General features: G+C 41.0%; 1 protein-coding gene across 2 annotated transcripts in view; it reads left to right on the top strand.

The window, feature by feature from the left end:
• The window catches only part of scube1 (signal peptide, CUB domain, EGF-like 1), a 118590-nt gene that overhangs the window by 46643 nt on the left and 55301 nt on the right, over positions 1 to 16646 (top strand). The window contains exons 6-7 of one of the 2 annotated variants that reach the window (XM_028043808.1): positions 1445 to 1561; positions 11581 to 11670. In XM_028043808.1, coding sequence (XP_027899609.1) covers positions 1445 to 1561; positions 11581 to 11670 — 207 coding nt within the window. The remainder of the gene's footprint in view (positions 1 to 1444; positions 1562 to 11580; positions 11671 to 16646) is intronic. The other variant, XM_028043809.1, reaches the window with a different exon arrangement.

Genomic DNA, 16646 nt, shown 5'->3' with positions numbered 1-16646 from the left:
TCGACGTTGCCACCACCGTGTTTCAGTGTGGGGATGGTTGGTTCAGGGTGATGTGGAGTTCAGGTTTTCTGTGTCCCTTACATTGTTTGTAGCAAACTTCAAACTGACGCTCTACCCTCTATCTTCCTGACTTTATTCACAGTTACAGAAAGAGATGTCAAGATTAAGTTGAACATGACATTTATGATAGAGAGACCTTTAGATATTTAGTCTGCAAACTGGCAAAGATAGGTAAAACTGGACATAATTCTGACTAAGAAATGGGAGCAAAGAGCTTCCAATATAGTCATTTTTGGTATGTGTAGAATATGCTTCAACAGACTCTAGTGGTACGCACACACCACCTTGGCCAGAACGTTTGTATTTGCTTGTTTCTGGTACACCCATAAAGTGACAAACAACAGCAATGGAAGACAAAGACGTTTCTGGCTTGGCCTATCAGTGAAGCTGTTCCAGCCTAAAATAGCATCTTAATGCTAAACATGCAGCAGCAGCAGCACAGCCGTCTCCAATGCTAATGTCAGTGGCTACGGTCAATATTTATGAAGAAGTTCCATGAATGATCAGGAGTTCATGAAACTCTGGAAAGATGAATGGACAGAATAACACTTTGCTCCAATCTGATGACTGAAGAATCAAAATATCAGATTTAAAAACAACAAATATCTTTGTTATTGAGCTCAGCTGTCTGTTTATTCAATAATTTACCTGCTAAGAGGTCTTTTGAATTGAACATGTTTCTTATTTGGTCAATAAATGCGTTTTGATTGAAATGCGATTAGTTGCGATTAATTAATTACAGACCCCAAGATTTACTCGATAAAAAATTTGAATGGACTCCCGCTACTAGCATACAGATCACCTAAATCTGATTGAGTGACATAATATGTTCAGACTTTCTCTCAGTTCAGCTGTTGCTGCACACTTAGAACGTTTGTAAGAATGGACAGAAACAGTGATGAAGGAGAGATGCATGTGGAGCTTAACCAACCAAGAAATGCACAGTTCACTTGATTACCCACTGATGTCCTCCAGCTGCTCTTGGCTGACTCCACTTTATTTAATATGATTGTATTTAAATGTTGATGCAAAAGAACTGAAAACTCACTGAACCCTTTGGTTCTTGCTTGACTTTTTTTTTTTTTTTTTTTTTACATCATTCTATTGTTTGCCATAAATGTCAAATATATATTTTTTTCTTTTTACAAAAGTCTCTCATTCAGACAGAAACCTTGTATCTCCAAAACTGAAACTTTTCCGGAACCTTTCTGAATATAAATTCTTACTGTTTGGTCAAAGTTAGAGTTTTTTGTTTGATAATGCGTCAGTGAAACTCTACACAGGTGTGATCAGTGGTGTTGATTTTCACAAGAAAACAAAAATTAAACGCAATGTCATTTCTTCTCAGAGCAAATTGTAACATTTAAATTTGTCCTTTCTTTAGTGACTTGTAACTATGGAAACGGAGGGTGCCAGCACACATGTGAAGATACGGACACAGGGCCAGTTTGTGGCTGCCACCAAAAGTACGCCCTGCATTCAGACAGCAAGACCTGCATCGGTGAGTCACAGCCATCATGGCCTCCCGAATGATGTAACCTCATGACTTTAAATGAGCAGATCAGCTTCCAAGTTTACAAAAGTTCTCACGTTAGCCTGGTATCATAGCATTTCAATTTCCACAGTGAAAACAAAGAGAATCAGCAAATAAGTAAAACATTCTGAACATTTATTAAGTGAATGTTGCCAATTAACACAGTAAAAACAGCACAGATGGAACACAGTGCTGCTGCTTGTTAAGCTCCAGTTTCTGACTTATGCTTGTTTTAAATCTCACCCTGAAACCTGAGCTGCTTTGGTCTTTCAAGCTGATTTCATGAACATTTATTAGTGTGACTTTTTATCCAAACATATTGCTCTATAAATGTTGGGCTGATTTTTACTGTGGTTGTCATTCTTAAGCTTTTACCTGGAACTTTAATCAACTTTGAGTTTGTTTTTATTTAATAGCTAGTTTGGATACTACTGAGCCGTTTGGATAGCTAGCTTGCTGCACACACATTTCCTCAGTAAAACTGACCTCACAAGTGAAGTTGTCTTAAAGCTGCAGTAGTTAACTTTTATAAAAACATTTTTTTACGCATTTGCTAAAACTGTCACTACATCCTGACAGAGTAATATGAGACAGATAATCTGTGAAAAAAATCTAGCTCCTCTGTCTCCTCCTTGTGGTCCTACTGCTATGTGTAGAAATACACCAAACAACCAATCGGAGCCAGGAGGCGGGTCTTATCACTGCCAATAATGCTGGTGTAGCGCTAAGGAGACAGAGGAGACAATAGAAGACAATAATTTGTTTTCCAAAAGGATAGTTCCGATATTTGAATATATTAGTTATATTTGTTCCAGAATAAACTTTTTCATTTTCCCTTTATAACTGGTTGAAGATTAATGAAATGTTCCAGGTAAGTGAGGATGTTCTTCCTTACCTCTTTCTTCACCTCCTCCCTGCTGATACAGGCTTGTGAAGCCTGAATGGGGTCTGCAGTGCCTGTAACAGATTGTCATGTGTTTTAGCGGCAAATGCTTGCAAATTGTGGAGGGCCCTACCACTTATTTCGGAATTTTAGATTTTGTAACCTCATGATTTGCTCTATACAATATTTTTTTCTAACATTGAGTGTACAAAACCATAGAACTGTTATTACATTAAACACAGTCATTAAACCAAGATGAACACAAAATGGAAATGTTGAGTGTAAAAAATGATAAGTACACCTGAAGATTCAAGAGTCGATTGATCCACCTTTAGTAACTCTGACATAATTTCTCACTTCACTATGAAGGTATTCATGCCCTCTGTTTGCTCCTACAGTTCTTCGTTCATTGAAGTTTGAATACTTCTCTTCACGCCTCGATTCTTTTGTCTTCAGTCTTCAGACATTCCGCTGCAGATTTTCTGTGCTTTCAGTCATTGTTCCTTTTCACAATCTTTGCAGTTTGGGCGATACCATGGCAGATGACTTCACTTTAAACTGTAGAGCATTTGAGTGTTAAGAGGAGTTTATGATGCAAAATGACCACAAGTCTGCAATCATCCAAAGCAACCATAATCATTTCCTTTTTACCATCTTGTTGTACTTTTCACCAAATATTAGGCATTGGCTTATGGTGAAGCAACTATTCTTCAGTCTCGCCTGTCCAAACGACATTGCTCCAAAAGTCCTGGGATCCATTCAGATGGAACTTTGCAAACTTAAGTCATGCTGTCATATTCTTTTTCAAATATAGAGTATTTTGCTTTGCAATCCTTCCAAACAAGCAATACTAATTTTGTCTTGTATTTACTGTACCAACATCAGTTTGAACATTTAAAACGCTAATAGACAACTGTAAAGACTGACATAACACCCTTGGTATTGTTTGCTCTTTCTCTATGTCTGACCTTAGAGTGGATTTGTTGTGTAATCCTGGAAGGATTGTGACAGCTACCTTAAATGTTTTCCACTTGTGAATAAAATTTCTTCCAGTAAAGCTGTAGACAAGAAATTGTTTCCCTTACCCCTTCCCAGAATGTTGAGCAGCAATGATTGCTTCTCTTATTTTCTTTCCATTCTGGCATTGTGTTAAAATACTCATGTATGGTCCAGACCACCAAACTGCCAAAACTTCTCTTGTTTTTAGGGCAACAGTTACTGATGTTAGAAAATCTACTGAAGTAAAGGACACTTGACTACCAGGCCAATCAGTGAACAGAAGAAGCTGTGAATGATGGTGTTAGTTTTCTGCTCTGTTTTAGAATTGTAATCTTCCTGTAGTTTTAGCGATGGCAGCGGAGGAAGTGAACGAAACCGCTCAGTCCGTGTTGATCACACTCGCAACTATTAAATTAACATTGTCAGCCGCCTTGCTCTGATCAGCTCCTCTCTCATTGCAGTGGAGGTTGGTTGTTTACAGCACACCTAATTTTTTCTCACACACAGCATTTCCATTTTGGGTTTGTTTTTATTCAGTATTTAGAGTGTGAGAACTATTGTGATTTTTTTCTTGCATTTTTATGCTAAACATCACATTTCTTGATAGACATTTATGACATTTTTTCAACTGCAATTTTATGCTTATTTATGGACAGATTGAATTGTCAAATGCAATTCTGCAGTCATGCATTCCCCCATCTTCTGCACTCCTGTGTGCTAGAAGTGTCGAATCACCTGTTCAAGACATGTACAATTTTTAAAACTGTGTGGAGTTTCCATGGCGTCTAACCATAGTCATGGCTTAAGAGAGGGCAGCTGGTATTGGCAATTTTACGTCCTGTTCCAACAGCAGAAACAGCTGACCAGTCATGTGAAGTAAATGTTTGCTTCAGAACTTATTTGGCATATGTGTTTCCGTCTCCCTTTGTTGTATTAACAATTTCTCAGAAAAACCATAGCCCATCTCTGGAGAATTTTTTAGCAAAACCGAGGAAGCTATTTTGAATTTCGATGTTTCCATCAACATTTTCCGATGCGATATTTCAAAAATACCCATAAAAAATGTTGATGGAAACACAACTAACGATAGAGAACATACTCTCTTCAAGGTTTTACATCAAAATTTATGTATCAGAATTGCCCCTTCACAGACCAGACTTAAGTGATTGTGGCAAAACTTGACGTTGCACAGATGTTCGCCATGGAATTAGCCTCAGCTGCTGCTATTTTGCAAAGAATGGGCAAGAATTTCCCACTCCCAAAGCTGATAGAAACATATCTAGAAAGACTATTGCTGTAGTGAAGGAAGGACTTCAACACAAATGTCAGATTTGAACAATTATGCACTACTTTGTGCTGGACCATCACATAAAATTGAAATAAATTCATAAAGGTTTGTGGTTATACCATAGCAAAACATGAATAAGTACAAGGATCATGAATACTTCTCTTTGTATGTCTGTATGTTGACTCATTAAAGCAATGTTTATTAAGCTAAAGCTGAACATAAGAAAACATCTGCGGTACTCTGTTGTACAGATGACAGAAAATATCAAATACATTTCGCACTATAAGAATTCAACATTTTTGTGCAACACAAATTGAAGTTTAACCAGCCATACACAGGAAAACACAAGGACATCCCTTTGTCTTTATATCTTCTGTCTCTCACAGTTTGTCTTTGGCCCTCACCACTGCAGCCCCTGGCTGGGAGGCAGTGGGATATGACTGCTGCTAACCCTTTTTCTTTTCAGCTCATTAAGGAAGTGGAGCAACACATCTACGGAAGTCTGCAGTACGGAGGAAAGGCGTGGGAAACCTTGCTCTGACTCCCAGTGTTTGATGTCTGTCGTTCCTCACCATGTCTCTCTCTTTCTATCTCTTTCTTCATATTTTAATGAAAGAAGAGTCTCTCGGTAGTCCCAGGGACCCCTTAGCTCTTTGGACCCACCTAAACCCCCAACCCTGTATTACACTCTCTACACAGATTCTGTCCCTCTGCTCCCTCTTTTGCTTCCTGCTTCCTGGTGGTAGTACCTGATTGCCTGTCTTGTCTGAACATTCATGTGACAACCAATTCAGGGGTAGAAGGACTATTTCTCAGGACATAAACCTGGGTTGGGGGGTCAGGGGCCTCATCTCAGAATCTGTGGCCAAACAGACATCTCAATTGCAGCCTGATCTTAGATTTAGCAAGCCTTACCTTACATCCCATTGACCCCATCATTTGCCATCTCCACGCAAATCCCGTGCAAGAACTGTAGCAACCAACTGATAAGCAACTGCCAACTCAAAGGTGGCGTTCATGCCTCCTTCCCTTCTACCGGCAACGCATAGCTGAACAGAGAGGCAGGGGCTTGCACTGTACACCAATGTCATAATTTGCCATTCCTACTGCATGTGTCCACTGCCATTTGTGACACCATTCATTTGGTTCCCTCTTTTACTAATCCATACATTTGTTGCTTGCCTTGTTAACCAGCTGTACTGGAGTCCCTGCACTGCATTTTTATTGATTCCCTGGTTTCTTTCTCCCTTTTTTTACCATTTGCCTTTTTAAATGCATATTTAAAGTAGAATTTTATTGTTGGTGTTTCGTTTAATGCATTGGTTTTACCATTGTTCTTGCTAGCTGTAGTAAAGTGGTTCAACTCTTTGTTCCAACTCATCCTGCATTCAGCAGGGAAAATAAGTATTAAACACAGCAACAGTTGTTTTTGGGATTTTTTTGGGCTATTGACGTAAAATTCACATCATTTCTCAACTCAGGTGCTCCATGCATTTAACCCCTTAACCTGCACCGGAATGCCCATGTGTCGTTTTTCAATTGTATTTTCCGAGGGTGAGATTTACGGGTTTAAACTCTGTCCATGTCCATTGTGATGTTTTTATTGGGCAGACAAGAGCCCCCGCCCCCCCACCTTTGATTGACACTGCATTCGACCAATAATATGGCTTTTTCCGAGCCAATAATATCCAGAAAGCGATTTGAGCTCGCTTTGACATGCCTGTATTCTTTCTGGAATATTTCTGACTGGTCAACTCAGAAACTAAATCTAAGCCACCGATGTGTAGCCAACACGTGTCCTGTCATAAGGATATAAGGCACCTTGGGGTTTGTTTTGACATAAATCCACCAGCTGCATACGTAACCACACATAATTTGTGCGCCTTGGTGCATCAAAGTCAGGCTCTGTGTGCCCTCATGCGTAACGGTGTTTACGGGACTTTTTCTCACCGACGGAGAGCCATGGAGAGACACATTGTCAAAACGTGTCAAAACTGGATGTGTTTCTTCAGCAGAACTTCACAAGTCACAGGAGTGGATGATTATGGCCATAAGAGTGCTGACACGTTTTGGATTTGAGAATACTGGAAAGTTTTAGTCGTCCGCTGCTACAGTCAGAGCAAGGGGGGCTAAAGCATACCGAAGAGTGAGAATTGGGGGCCGAGGGAATGACGGTACGGGAGGAACAGGGGGCTTTCGAAGAAGAAGGAGAGAAGGTGGGTGGGGGGGCTAGCATATTGTTAGAAGGGAGGGGCGGGAGGATGGGGGGGGCGAAGAAGGAGGTGGGGGGGGACGAAGGAGAGATGTTGAGGGGGGAGGGGCTAGCGTATCGTTAGAGGGTGGGGGGGGGTCTAGTGGGGGGTTAGCGTACCTTTAGAAGGGCGGGGGGGCGAAGAAGGAGGAGGATCCGGGGGAGTCAAAGGGGCAGATGGACGGACGGATGGGGGTAGATCAGGGGTGGGCAATCCTGGTCCTCGAGGGCCGGTGTCCTGCAACTCTTAGATGTCTCCCTGGTCCAACACACTTGAATCCAACAACTGAATCACCTCCCAAGTGCAATCAAGATTTCTAGAGTCCTGCTAATGACCTCATTATTTGACTCAGGTGTGTTGAAGTAGAGATGCATCTAAACTTTGCAGGAGACCAGCCCTCGAGGCCTGGAGTTGCCCACCCCTGGGGTAGATGGACAGATGGGGGCGGATGAATGGACAGCATATTGTAAGAAGGGGGAGGAGGTCTGACTGTACACTAACCCCCCCTTCTCACCCAGATATGCTATTTAATTTATATTATTATAAGTAATTTCCACTATCAGTAATATTGTGTCTACCAGAGGATTCCTCTGGTCATTATCTTTCATTAGAGCCTCATTGATGACTGTATGTTGAAGCACTGAGGAGTTACAGTCATTAGAAGTTTGTATATCAGATGTTGTCCAAGTGTGCCATTTGGAGACTCCAAATGGCACACTTGGACAACATCTGTACATCCTTATAAATAAACATGTCCAAAATGACATTTCTTTTTTGTACTATTTTGATCAATCTTGAAATCCACGAGCAGAATACTTTATTCTACAGATTTATTGTATTTCCCAGTCCATACATTCAACACTCAATGTGCACTTACAAGAAATAAAAATGAAAAATCTGGTTGAAACAACATTTTTCAATTTCTTTTGTGTTACAAACATAATAGCTACAAACTACTTACAGTTAAATTATTTTTGACTGCAGAAATAGAAAATTTAGCTTGTCATCTTCATAAAGAGACTAAACTTTTGCACGTACTCCAAATTGTTCAAGAACAGCAGTTGATTTAATTTGGGTATACCTTTTCAGACGTTTTTGGTGATTTGGGGGGCGAGGGTTAAGGGGTTAATAGATCCACACAAATGAGTCTAGAAAATGAAATTATATAAAGTGGAATAAAGAGGGGACGAATACTAGACACTCTCCCTGATATTTATTCAAAGTCATTTCCTCTATGGCAGACACCTGCAGTAAGGGATGCTGTCAGCTGACAGAGGAGTCGTGCCAGTCCTTTTCAGCCTGTGAAACTCTGGAAGCAGCTGCAAGAGGATTGTGGCTCAGGTGGTTGTCAAGGCCAAAATGTGGGTGTGGGAGGAGCTTGGTGAGGTGACGGAGAACAACATGGTCTAGCATCCAGCATCTCAGGAGGGGAAAGTACAGATCATCAAACCCTTTGTGGGAATGGTGTGCTGCAAACCTCGACTTAGAATGTCAGGAGAGGATGGGAAGAACACTTTGACGACCTCCTCAATCCCACCAGTACTTCTTCCACTGAGAAAGCAGAGACTTCGGCTCGGTCTCTCCGATCTCTGGTGCTGAAGTCACAGAGGTAGTTAAAAAGCTTCTCAGTGGCACTTGGTCTTTATTGCTGGCAGTTGGTCAGACTTGTTTTTGATGAAAGTTGGACTCTGCCAAAGTTACCCTTTGTCACCAATTCTGTTCATAACCTTGATGAACAGAATTGTTAGGGGCAACCAAAGGGTTGAGGAGGACATTGGGTCATTAGATTATGATATACAGCTTTCACTGGAGCAGTTCACAGTCAAGTGTGAAAGGATTGGGATGAGAATTACCACTTCCAGCCCCAGGACCATGATTTTCAGCGGGTTAGGGATGAGATCCTGTCCCAAGTGGAGGCCTCAGGGTCGTGTTCACAAATGAGGGGAAAATGGAGTGGGAGGTCAACATACAGATTGTTGCAATGTTTGTGGTAACTTGAGTGCTGTACCTGTCTGGTGTGGTGAATTACCAGTTGAGCTACATTTCTACTCTCATCTGTGGTCAGAAGCTCTGGATAGTGACCGAAAGAACGAGATTGCAGATTGAAGTGGCTGAAATGAGTTTCCCCCACAGGTTGTGGGGGCTCCTTCTTAAGAATAGGATGTGAGGTTTGGTCATCCAGGGGAGACTCAGAGTGGAGCCACTCTTCCTTTATATCAATTAGAGTCGGTTGAGGTGATTCAGGCATCTGGTTATGTTGCCTCCTGGATGCCTCCCTGGTGAGGTGTTCCAGGCCCATGTCCCGCCATGAGGAGACCGAGGATATGTTGGAGAGTCTATGTTTCTCTGCTGGTGAGGAACTTCTTGGGCTTCCCCTAAAGGAGCTGTCCCAACCGGCTGGGGAGATATAAGTCTGGGCCCCTCTTCCCCTACAATCTGTCCCCAGATTAAGCACACGACAATCTGTGGATGGATACAATAATGGATCTCTTCTATGGCGAAACTAGTTTCATGCATTGTTCAAGTGGGATTTTGATCCATTCATCTTGAAGACCAGTTGAGAGTCACTGTGATCTTTGACATTTGGTTCTTTCCAATTGAACTCAAGTCAGTGACTGACTGAGTCCTTTCACTAGCTTTACTTTCCATCACTGCCTGTGTGGTTAAGGTCGTTTTCAATTGAAAGTCTACATTATTTTCATCTTCACATTCTTATCAAGAATGTCATAAATTTCTAAATTCATCCTTGCTTCAGTTATATTAAGCCTGCCACACCACGATGTTCTCATCTTCAAACTTGTGGTATTTCTAAAGCCTTTTGTGAAGCTCTTTGTCTCGATACTTAGAGGATGAATTAGTGTTGATCTTTTTGTATGTGTGGGTAACTCAAGTTGCTACCAAACATCTGGTGTGAATTTCACTTCAACAGCCCAGTTACAGTTATATTTACTATGAAAAACATTGGTGTTTTCAATACTTATTTTCCCCGCTGTGGGTCCCTAAATGAACTTACCTTTCTACTGGCCTGCAACCATCTCCTAGTCCCACAGACTGCTGGGACTTTTCCCTTCCAGGCCTTTTGCACACACACACACACACACACACACACACACACACACACACACACACACACACACACACGCACACACGCACACACACACACACCCTTACATTTTATCTCCCTCTCTGACAGATTTTTTTTTCACACACTCCAGCCAGCAGACACTCAAAAGCTGGTATGTACCAGCTTTTGATTCAACAATCACACATTCACACAACCGCATTTCACCCAGTTAGCCGAGCTCCAGAAAGCCTCCATTCATTGCTGAGTGTGCTTCAGAGAATCCTTCACTTGCACTGGAGAAAAAGGTAGCAAGGTGGGGCGAGAGGAATGGAAGGGACATTAATTGTACCCAGTGGCTGGTCCCTTTCTCCCCCCCAACTCCATAAGACATCAAAGGCCTTTCTCCTTGGAGCAAGTGGCGCTCATTCATAGACTGATGCTAATTCAGGCCTTAATGATTGAAGCCCAGTTAAAAGCTGGCTCTTTCTCCCAGCCCCGTCATCCAATGCAGGGATGCATGCCACTTTAGTCACAATCAGTCCGCTTACTCTGATTTGCACTGTTGCCATTTTTCCTCCACTGCTGCAGTCCAGCTTTTGGGAATGTGGTTTATCAAGCATTGACTGCTAGGTGATTTGATCTATAGACAAACAGGCAACCAGCACTGCCCCAAACCACCTGCCTTTCTTTTATTTAAAAATGTTTCTGAGTCTCTATGCATGCCATCCATCCAAAATTTTTCAGTGTACACCCGTCATATACCCCTCCATGTTCCCCCCATTGTAAAGTCAAGATGAGACTTCAAACTTTCTTCTTCTTCCCCCCTGTGTGTTCTTCAGTCCCTCTGTCATCTTATCATTTCTCTGCTCTCGGAGCGTCTTCTCTGTACTAATTGCCCTGTCACGCATCGCTCTTGTGCTCTTTCTCGCATCATCATGCAATTTTCCGTGCCCATCTCCTCACTCTCGTTCAAAGCAGCTTCTCTCGGAAATGTCGGACACATTTTCCTCTTTTTTTTCTCCCTTCCTTTTCTTACATGTTAAAATGAGGAAACGATTGCCTGAAAAAATGTGTGGCTGTGTGTTATGGAACATTTAAACACCATCGCCAACAGCAAGGTCACGATCTGAATCAAAATCCAAATGTTCACCCCCAACCGTTGCCTTCCAAAAAAATTTATAAAAAATGTTAAAGCCCGGAACCTTCTTCTTCCCCTCTCCACCGTTTTGCCTTCCTACTGCTTCATTAAGCTACTGATCCTGATCAGTTTCATTATTTTATTTTTATTTTTTTTTGCTGCAGGGGATTGATGACTGTTTGGGGATTAACACTCTAACAGGGATTTTGGTGCCTCTTCATCGCTTCTTGCTTCTTGGCTTTGGTTTTAGTTTTTTCTCTTTTTTTTTGCTCAGACGCCAAAGTTAGGGCTGAAGGTCTGGTCAATTGGGCTTCTCATTAACCTGCTGCTCACTGTTTGTCCCCTTGTCACTTGTGTTTTAGAGAAAGATGAGGCTGCAATTGAGAGCTCTGAGTTCAATGCCACGTCAGTAGCTGATGTGGACAAGCGGGTGAAACGGCGGCTACATATGGGTAACTCTTTTCTTCCTCTTTCTATGTGTTGCCATGCCGCTTGTGCTTGTATCCCCCCACACCCTCCCGAGTTCACATCTCTCCGTTTCCCTCTCGTTCTCCTCTTTTCTATCTTTATTTTGTTCAAGAGGATTTTTGTAAACCCCCTGGTGCACGCTGTGTCCACCCAAGAGTCCCCCATTGAACACAACTGTAATTAAAACTGTTTGTGAAGAAAGACTAAAACAGACCGTTATCTTTTTGCAATCCCTTTTTACCTTAGTTACCAAAGTTTTGGTAGACTAATGGTTTCCCAGTCACTAACACAACACCTTACTGCAAATGTTCTTTGCTGTTTTCTTTTGCAGTAATTTCCAACTTCCCACAATAGAAAAACACAAGCCCACTAACTTAACTCGGTTTATGTGGTGGTTATTCAGTGGGCGTTATTGAAAAAAAAAAAATCCTTAAAGCTTAGCAGTTGAAAAGGAAAACACAAAGCTGCTTTCAAGAATATGTGGCCTTCAGAAATTTCAGCTGGTGGGCTGCTACTGGAAGGATAGTAACTTTTCTGGTCTGCATTCTGGAAAATGACAGAAATTAGAGGATTTAGAGTATGGTAACCGAACATGATTTTAAAAAAAAGAGTCATCTAAGAAATATCCTGTCATCACTCAAATTTGCAAGTTGAAACTGACATGCAGGTTAAGGAGCTTCAGACAATTTTTTTTGCTTTTTAATCTTTAACCAAACATTTAAAAAATCGAACTTGTGTAATAATTTCTTACAAGTACAAGTATTTAAATATGCATGAATTCTTATCTATGGATGCAGAAACATGAAATTCGTTGACATTTTGCCCTACAACGCAATACAATTGAATCACAAGTACACATTCTGATATACATGCACAACATTTATATACCATGTTGTATATCAGAGAACTGATGCACAAATCATCAGTTCTCTGCCATTTTACTTTACAAGATTCCAAAACTCTATTCTCAACTAGTACAAAACATATAAATGACTGGAATTTATGCCCTTATGTTAATGACACTTTAGATACAAACCAGTTTAAACACTGTCAGTGGTCCTAGATTGGTTAAAGCTTTAGTCACTAATGACACTACGGTGACATTTGCTTTGGATCTTCTCATGTGCAGCAAACTAAGACTATTTTGAAGATTTATTTTTGTTTGTGTATTTTATAGTATAAAAAACTGATCAAAGGTAAACTTAGTTCTGTAAACTGGGAGAATTCAATTTGTTAGGTTTTTTTGGTTGGTTTTGTGACAAGCATAGTTATCAAAGTATATGGACCAGGCAACATGTGGATGGAATACACTGAGAGGAGTTCCTTTGTGTCACAGTTTATGATTTATGAAACTTTAAATTATTTGTGAGAACAACTCTTCCTGCTTCCAGAAGGGAGACTTTACGTTTTCTCAAAATTTTAGTCAAAATGTGGCCTTGTTATTATGAACTGGATGCATTGCAACCACCAGTTTTAGAGTCTGTGTATCAGTGTATTGATACAAGACATAATTTCTCATCTTGTCTCATGTGTCGGTTGAATTGTTACACCCTTACTTCAAAGTATGGTTTATAACACTCTCAGTGAAGCTTCCCCACCAGTTTTGATGCTAAACCTCTGGCATCAACTGCATTCACAGATTTTGTTTCCACCAGCGAATCGCAGTGTTCACCATCTTTAAAACATTTCCATCTTGGCACCAACTGGGTCAGATGAAGGGACTTCTGCCATGGATCCCTACCCAGGAATCCCTGGGTAGGGATCCATGGAGAACAACAATCACTTCAAATGTTAATCGCCAAGTTTGGGATTTGCTAAATGAATAGTTGCTGTTAGGCTAATGCGAGCCCAATTTTTTTTTCATCTATTGTCTGTTTTAATTTGAATAAAATTGGTAAAATTGGAGTAATGCCAGGTTCACAGGACAGGATATTGAAATTGTCGGTCAATTTTTGAAATGTGGGAGACCACACGCATGACAATAACAGTCCTAGTTTTAACAGGTTTGGTCGTACAGTGTGTGATGTCGAGCCAAATTCATTCACCAACATTCAGATGCCAAACCACAAATCTCGCGAAACCTCTCGAGACTAAACGGGAGTTCAGAGTAAACAAACATGCCGATATTTGTGGATTATGTTTAAAGACAAAAGAAAAACAATACAAAGGTACAACATCTACCAGACTTTCTGCTGTGCCATGACAATTGTTTTGTCATGTCACATTCAGCAGCCTGCGTTCTCACGTGTCCTCGGGGAACACCACACGCACTTTGCAACATCGGGCAGAGAACATAACATTAAAAGTTGGGAAAAAAACAAAACAAAAAAAAAACAGTAAATTATGCAAAATTGAAGAGCAGGTGAAGAATGTTGCAGGTCAAGAAGAAGTGGTCAGTTTGTCCAACAGCAGCCTGCCTGACCCTGCCTGAAACACACTAGAAAAACAGGAGGGAAGACGTCCGACCTTGTGGATGGCTTTGTAGGAGTACTTTGACGATGAAAACATCATGTTTTCAGATTTATTTTGTTTTTGTAAGGCACTCTGAAAATGTAATAAATTGCATAAAATTATTTACCATTCTATTCAAGTGTCACAAAAAATTACATCTGTCACAAACTCTAGTCAATGTAATGATCACCCAATGAATTTGGAAAGACATTTACTTACTTCTCTTTTGATTAATCCTGTGGAGAAATATTTTGTGATCCTGTGTGGAGATATGTATCTAAATGTCTTATCCATATCACACCAGACTAAATAATTGGGAGGTCAACATTTGTACTTTTTTTTTTTGCTTGAAATAGAGATGTTGTAATCTTGCAACACACCATACTACAGGAATAATACGCAGCATATCTACATAGATAGTTCAGGATAGCCAAACCAGTCTAACTATAGGCTTTATCAAAAAGGAAAGTTTCAATCCTAGTATTGAAAGTAGACAGGGTGTCTGCCTCAGACTAAAACTGGGAGCTGCTTGATAACTAAAGGATCTCCCTCCCGTTCTACTGCCAGAACCTCCAGGAACCAACAGTAAATCTGCAGTCAGTCTTAAATTCTGTTCTGGATTCAATGTACAGAGAAAGCTAAAGTAAGAGTACTATGATCTCTCTTATTGATTCTCACCAGAACTCTTGCTGCAGCATTTTGGATCAGGTGCAGGCTTTTATCTGAATTTTTCTCAACTTCCTGATAGTAAAGACTTACAGTAGTCCAGCCTTGAAGTAACCAGTGTTTCAGCATCAGGAACTCCTCCTGATTATTCATGGAACCTCTTGAATAATCAGGAATGTTTTTTAGAATGTGGACGCTGATGTTATGATGTCAACGTCCACATTCCACATTTGGGGTCGTGCTGCTGCTACATGTTTAGCATTGAGATGCTATTTTAGGCTTGAATAGCTTCACAATAATTTTTTCCAGAAATTTGTTTTTAATCTTTTTTTTTTTTTTTTTTTTTTAAGCAACCAAAAAACCCCCAGTGAGCCAAGAGAAGCAGCTTCATCATCTATCACCATTGTTTGTCACTGGTGCGTCAAATTTACAGGCATACCAGAAACACACAAACACAAAAGTTACAGTTCGGGTGTTTTGTAATTTAAAAAAAAGAAAGAAAGAGAAACAATTAATTACAATTAAATGTTTTACGTGTTATAATCTATGTAAATAATTAATCAAAATGAACGTGTTAAAGTTAGTGTCACCTGTAGTCATGGGGACAGTGTGGTTCAGGGTGGCTGAGTACAGCTCACATCCAGCCAGTGAAGAACAGGCAGTGACTGAGATGGTAGACCCTCTCCCACCACCTCTGTCTACCGCTGTTCAGAGACCTCCACCTCCACAATGTCTGATGTTGTCTGAAACTTTCCTGTGAATTTGGAGTCCAATTCAGAACTTCTGCCCAACAACAATGCCAACTTAATAAAAACTCGTACAGCATGAGGGCTTGACAAGGATAAAAATCGGAGCCTGTTTAAATGCATCATGGGAGCATAAAAGAAAGAGCCTTTACTCCAGACAGAGATAGGACATCTTCCTGTCCAGTCTGAGACACTGCTGAATAGACATACATTTAATTCAAGAGTTTGGTACGTTTCTGATAATAAAAATTTTAAAAAAATTTTATCTGTCCACACACATACCCCACCTGCCTCCCCCCGCACTCCTCCAAAGTCTATGGTCCATTTCAAACCCAGTCTCAGACTCTAAGACATATGCTGTTAGAGAGTCTTGGAAAAGGAGGCTGAGGGTGGTGTGAGAGGCTTGTCCAGCACATCAATCAGGCCAGGCGGTTTGTCTCTGTTCCTATGCTCAGCTTGGCCCTGGGGCTTGGCTGGGCGTGGCCCACAGAGAGGGGGCTCTGCAGGACTCAGCTTACCTCAGCTAATGATAGGGCCCACTGTACTCAGTATAAATCACTTTGACCCATAAACACCACCTACACACACAAGAAATCCACACGTTCACATTTACTCTCACATAGAAAGTCTTATTGATTATGTACACTTGTTCGGGCATGTCGACCCACGACACGGTACAGACTGACTCGCACATGCACACGCCCACACACACGCAAACAGTTGTCAGAAACCTGAGTTGGAAAGTGGAAAGGGGACAGGGTGGTGCTAATACCCTACAGCACCTAGCAGACAGGCTGCCTACATGATGGAGTGCCTTTCCTTCCTCCTTTTGCAATATCTTTCTCCAGCCTATCATCTAGGAATCCCGTTGCCTTTATTTGGGATAAGTTTGACATTTAAGCTAGGTCACCAATCTGAGCTGTGACAGATAAAAAACACACAAACTATAAATTGGTAATCCAGGGGGACTGATGTGAGAGGATATCCTGGGGTTGCATGAGCAAAAACATCTTTAACATCTATCGTGGCTTACTTGTGGTGCATATTTGGTTCTATGCTTCTGCATTAACTCCTAACAACGGATATGTTTACAACCT

This window comes from Xiphophorus couchianus, chromosome 17 (genome assembly GCF_001444195.1).
Source record: "Xiphophorus couchianus chromosome 17, X_couchianus-1.0, whole genome shotgun sequence".
In the NCBI taxonomy this organism is placed as follows: Eukaryota; Metazoa; Chordata; class Actinopteri; order Cyprinodontiformes; family Poeciliidae; genus Xiphophorus; species Xiphophorus couchianus.
This window is presented reverse-complemented; position numbering and strand designations above follow the sequence as displayed.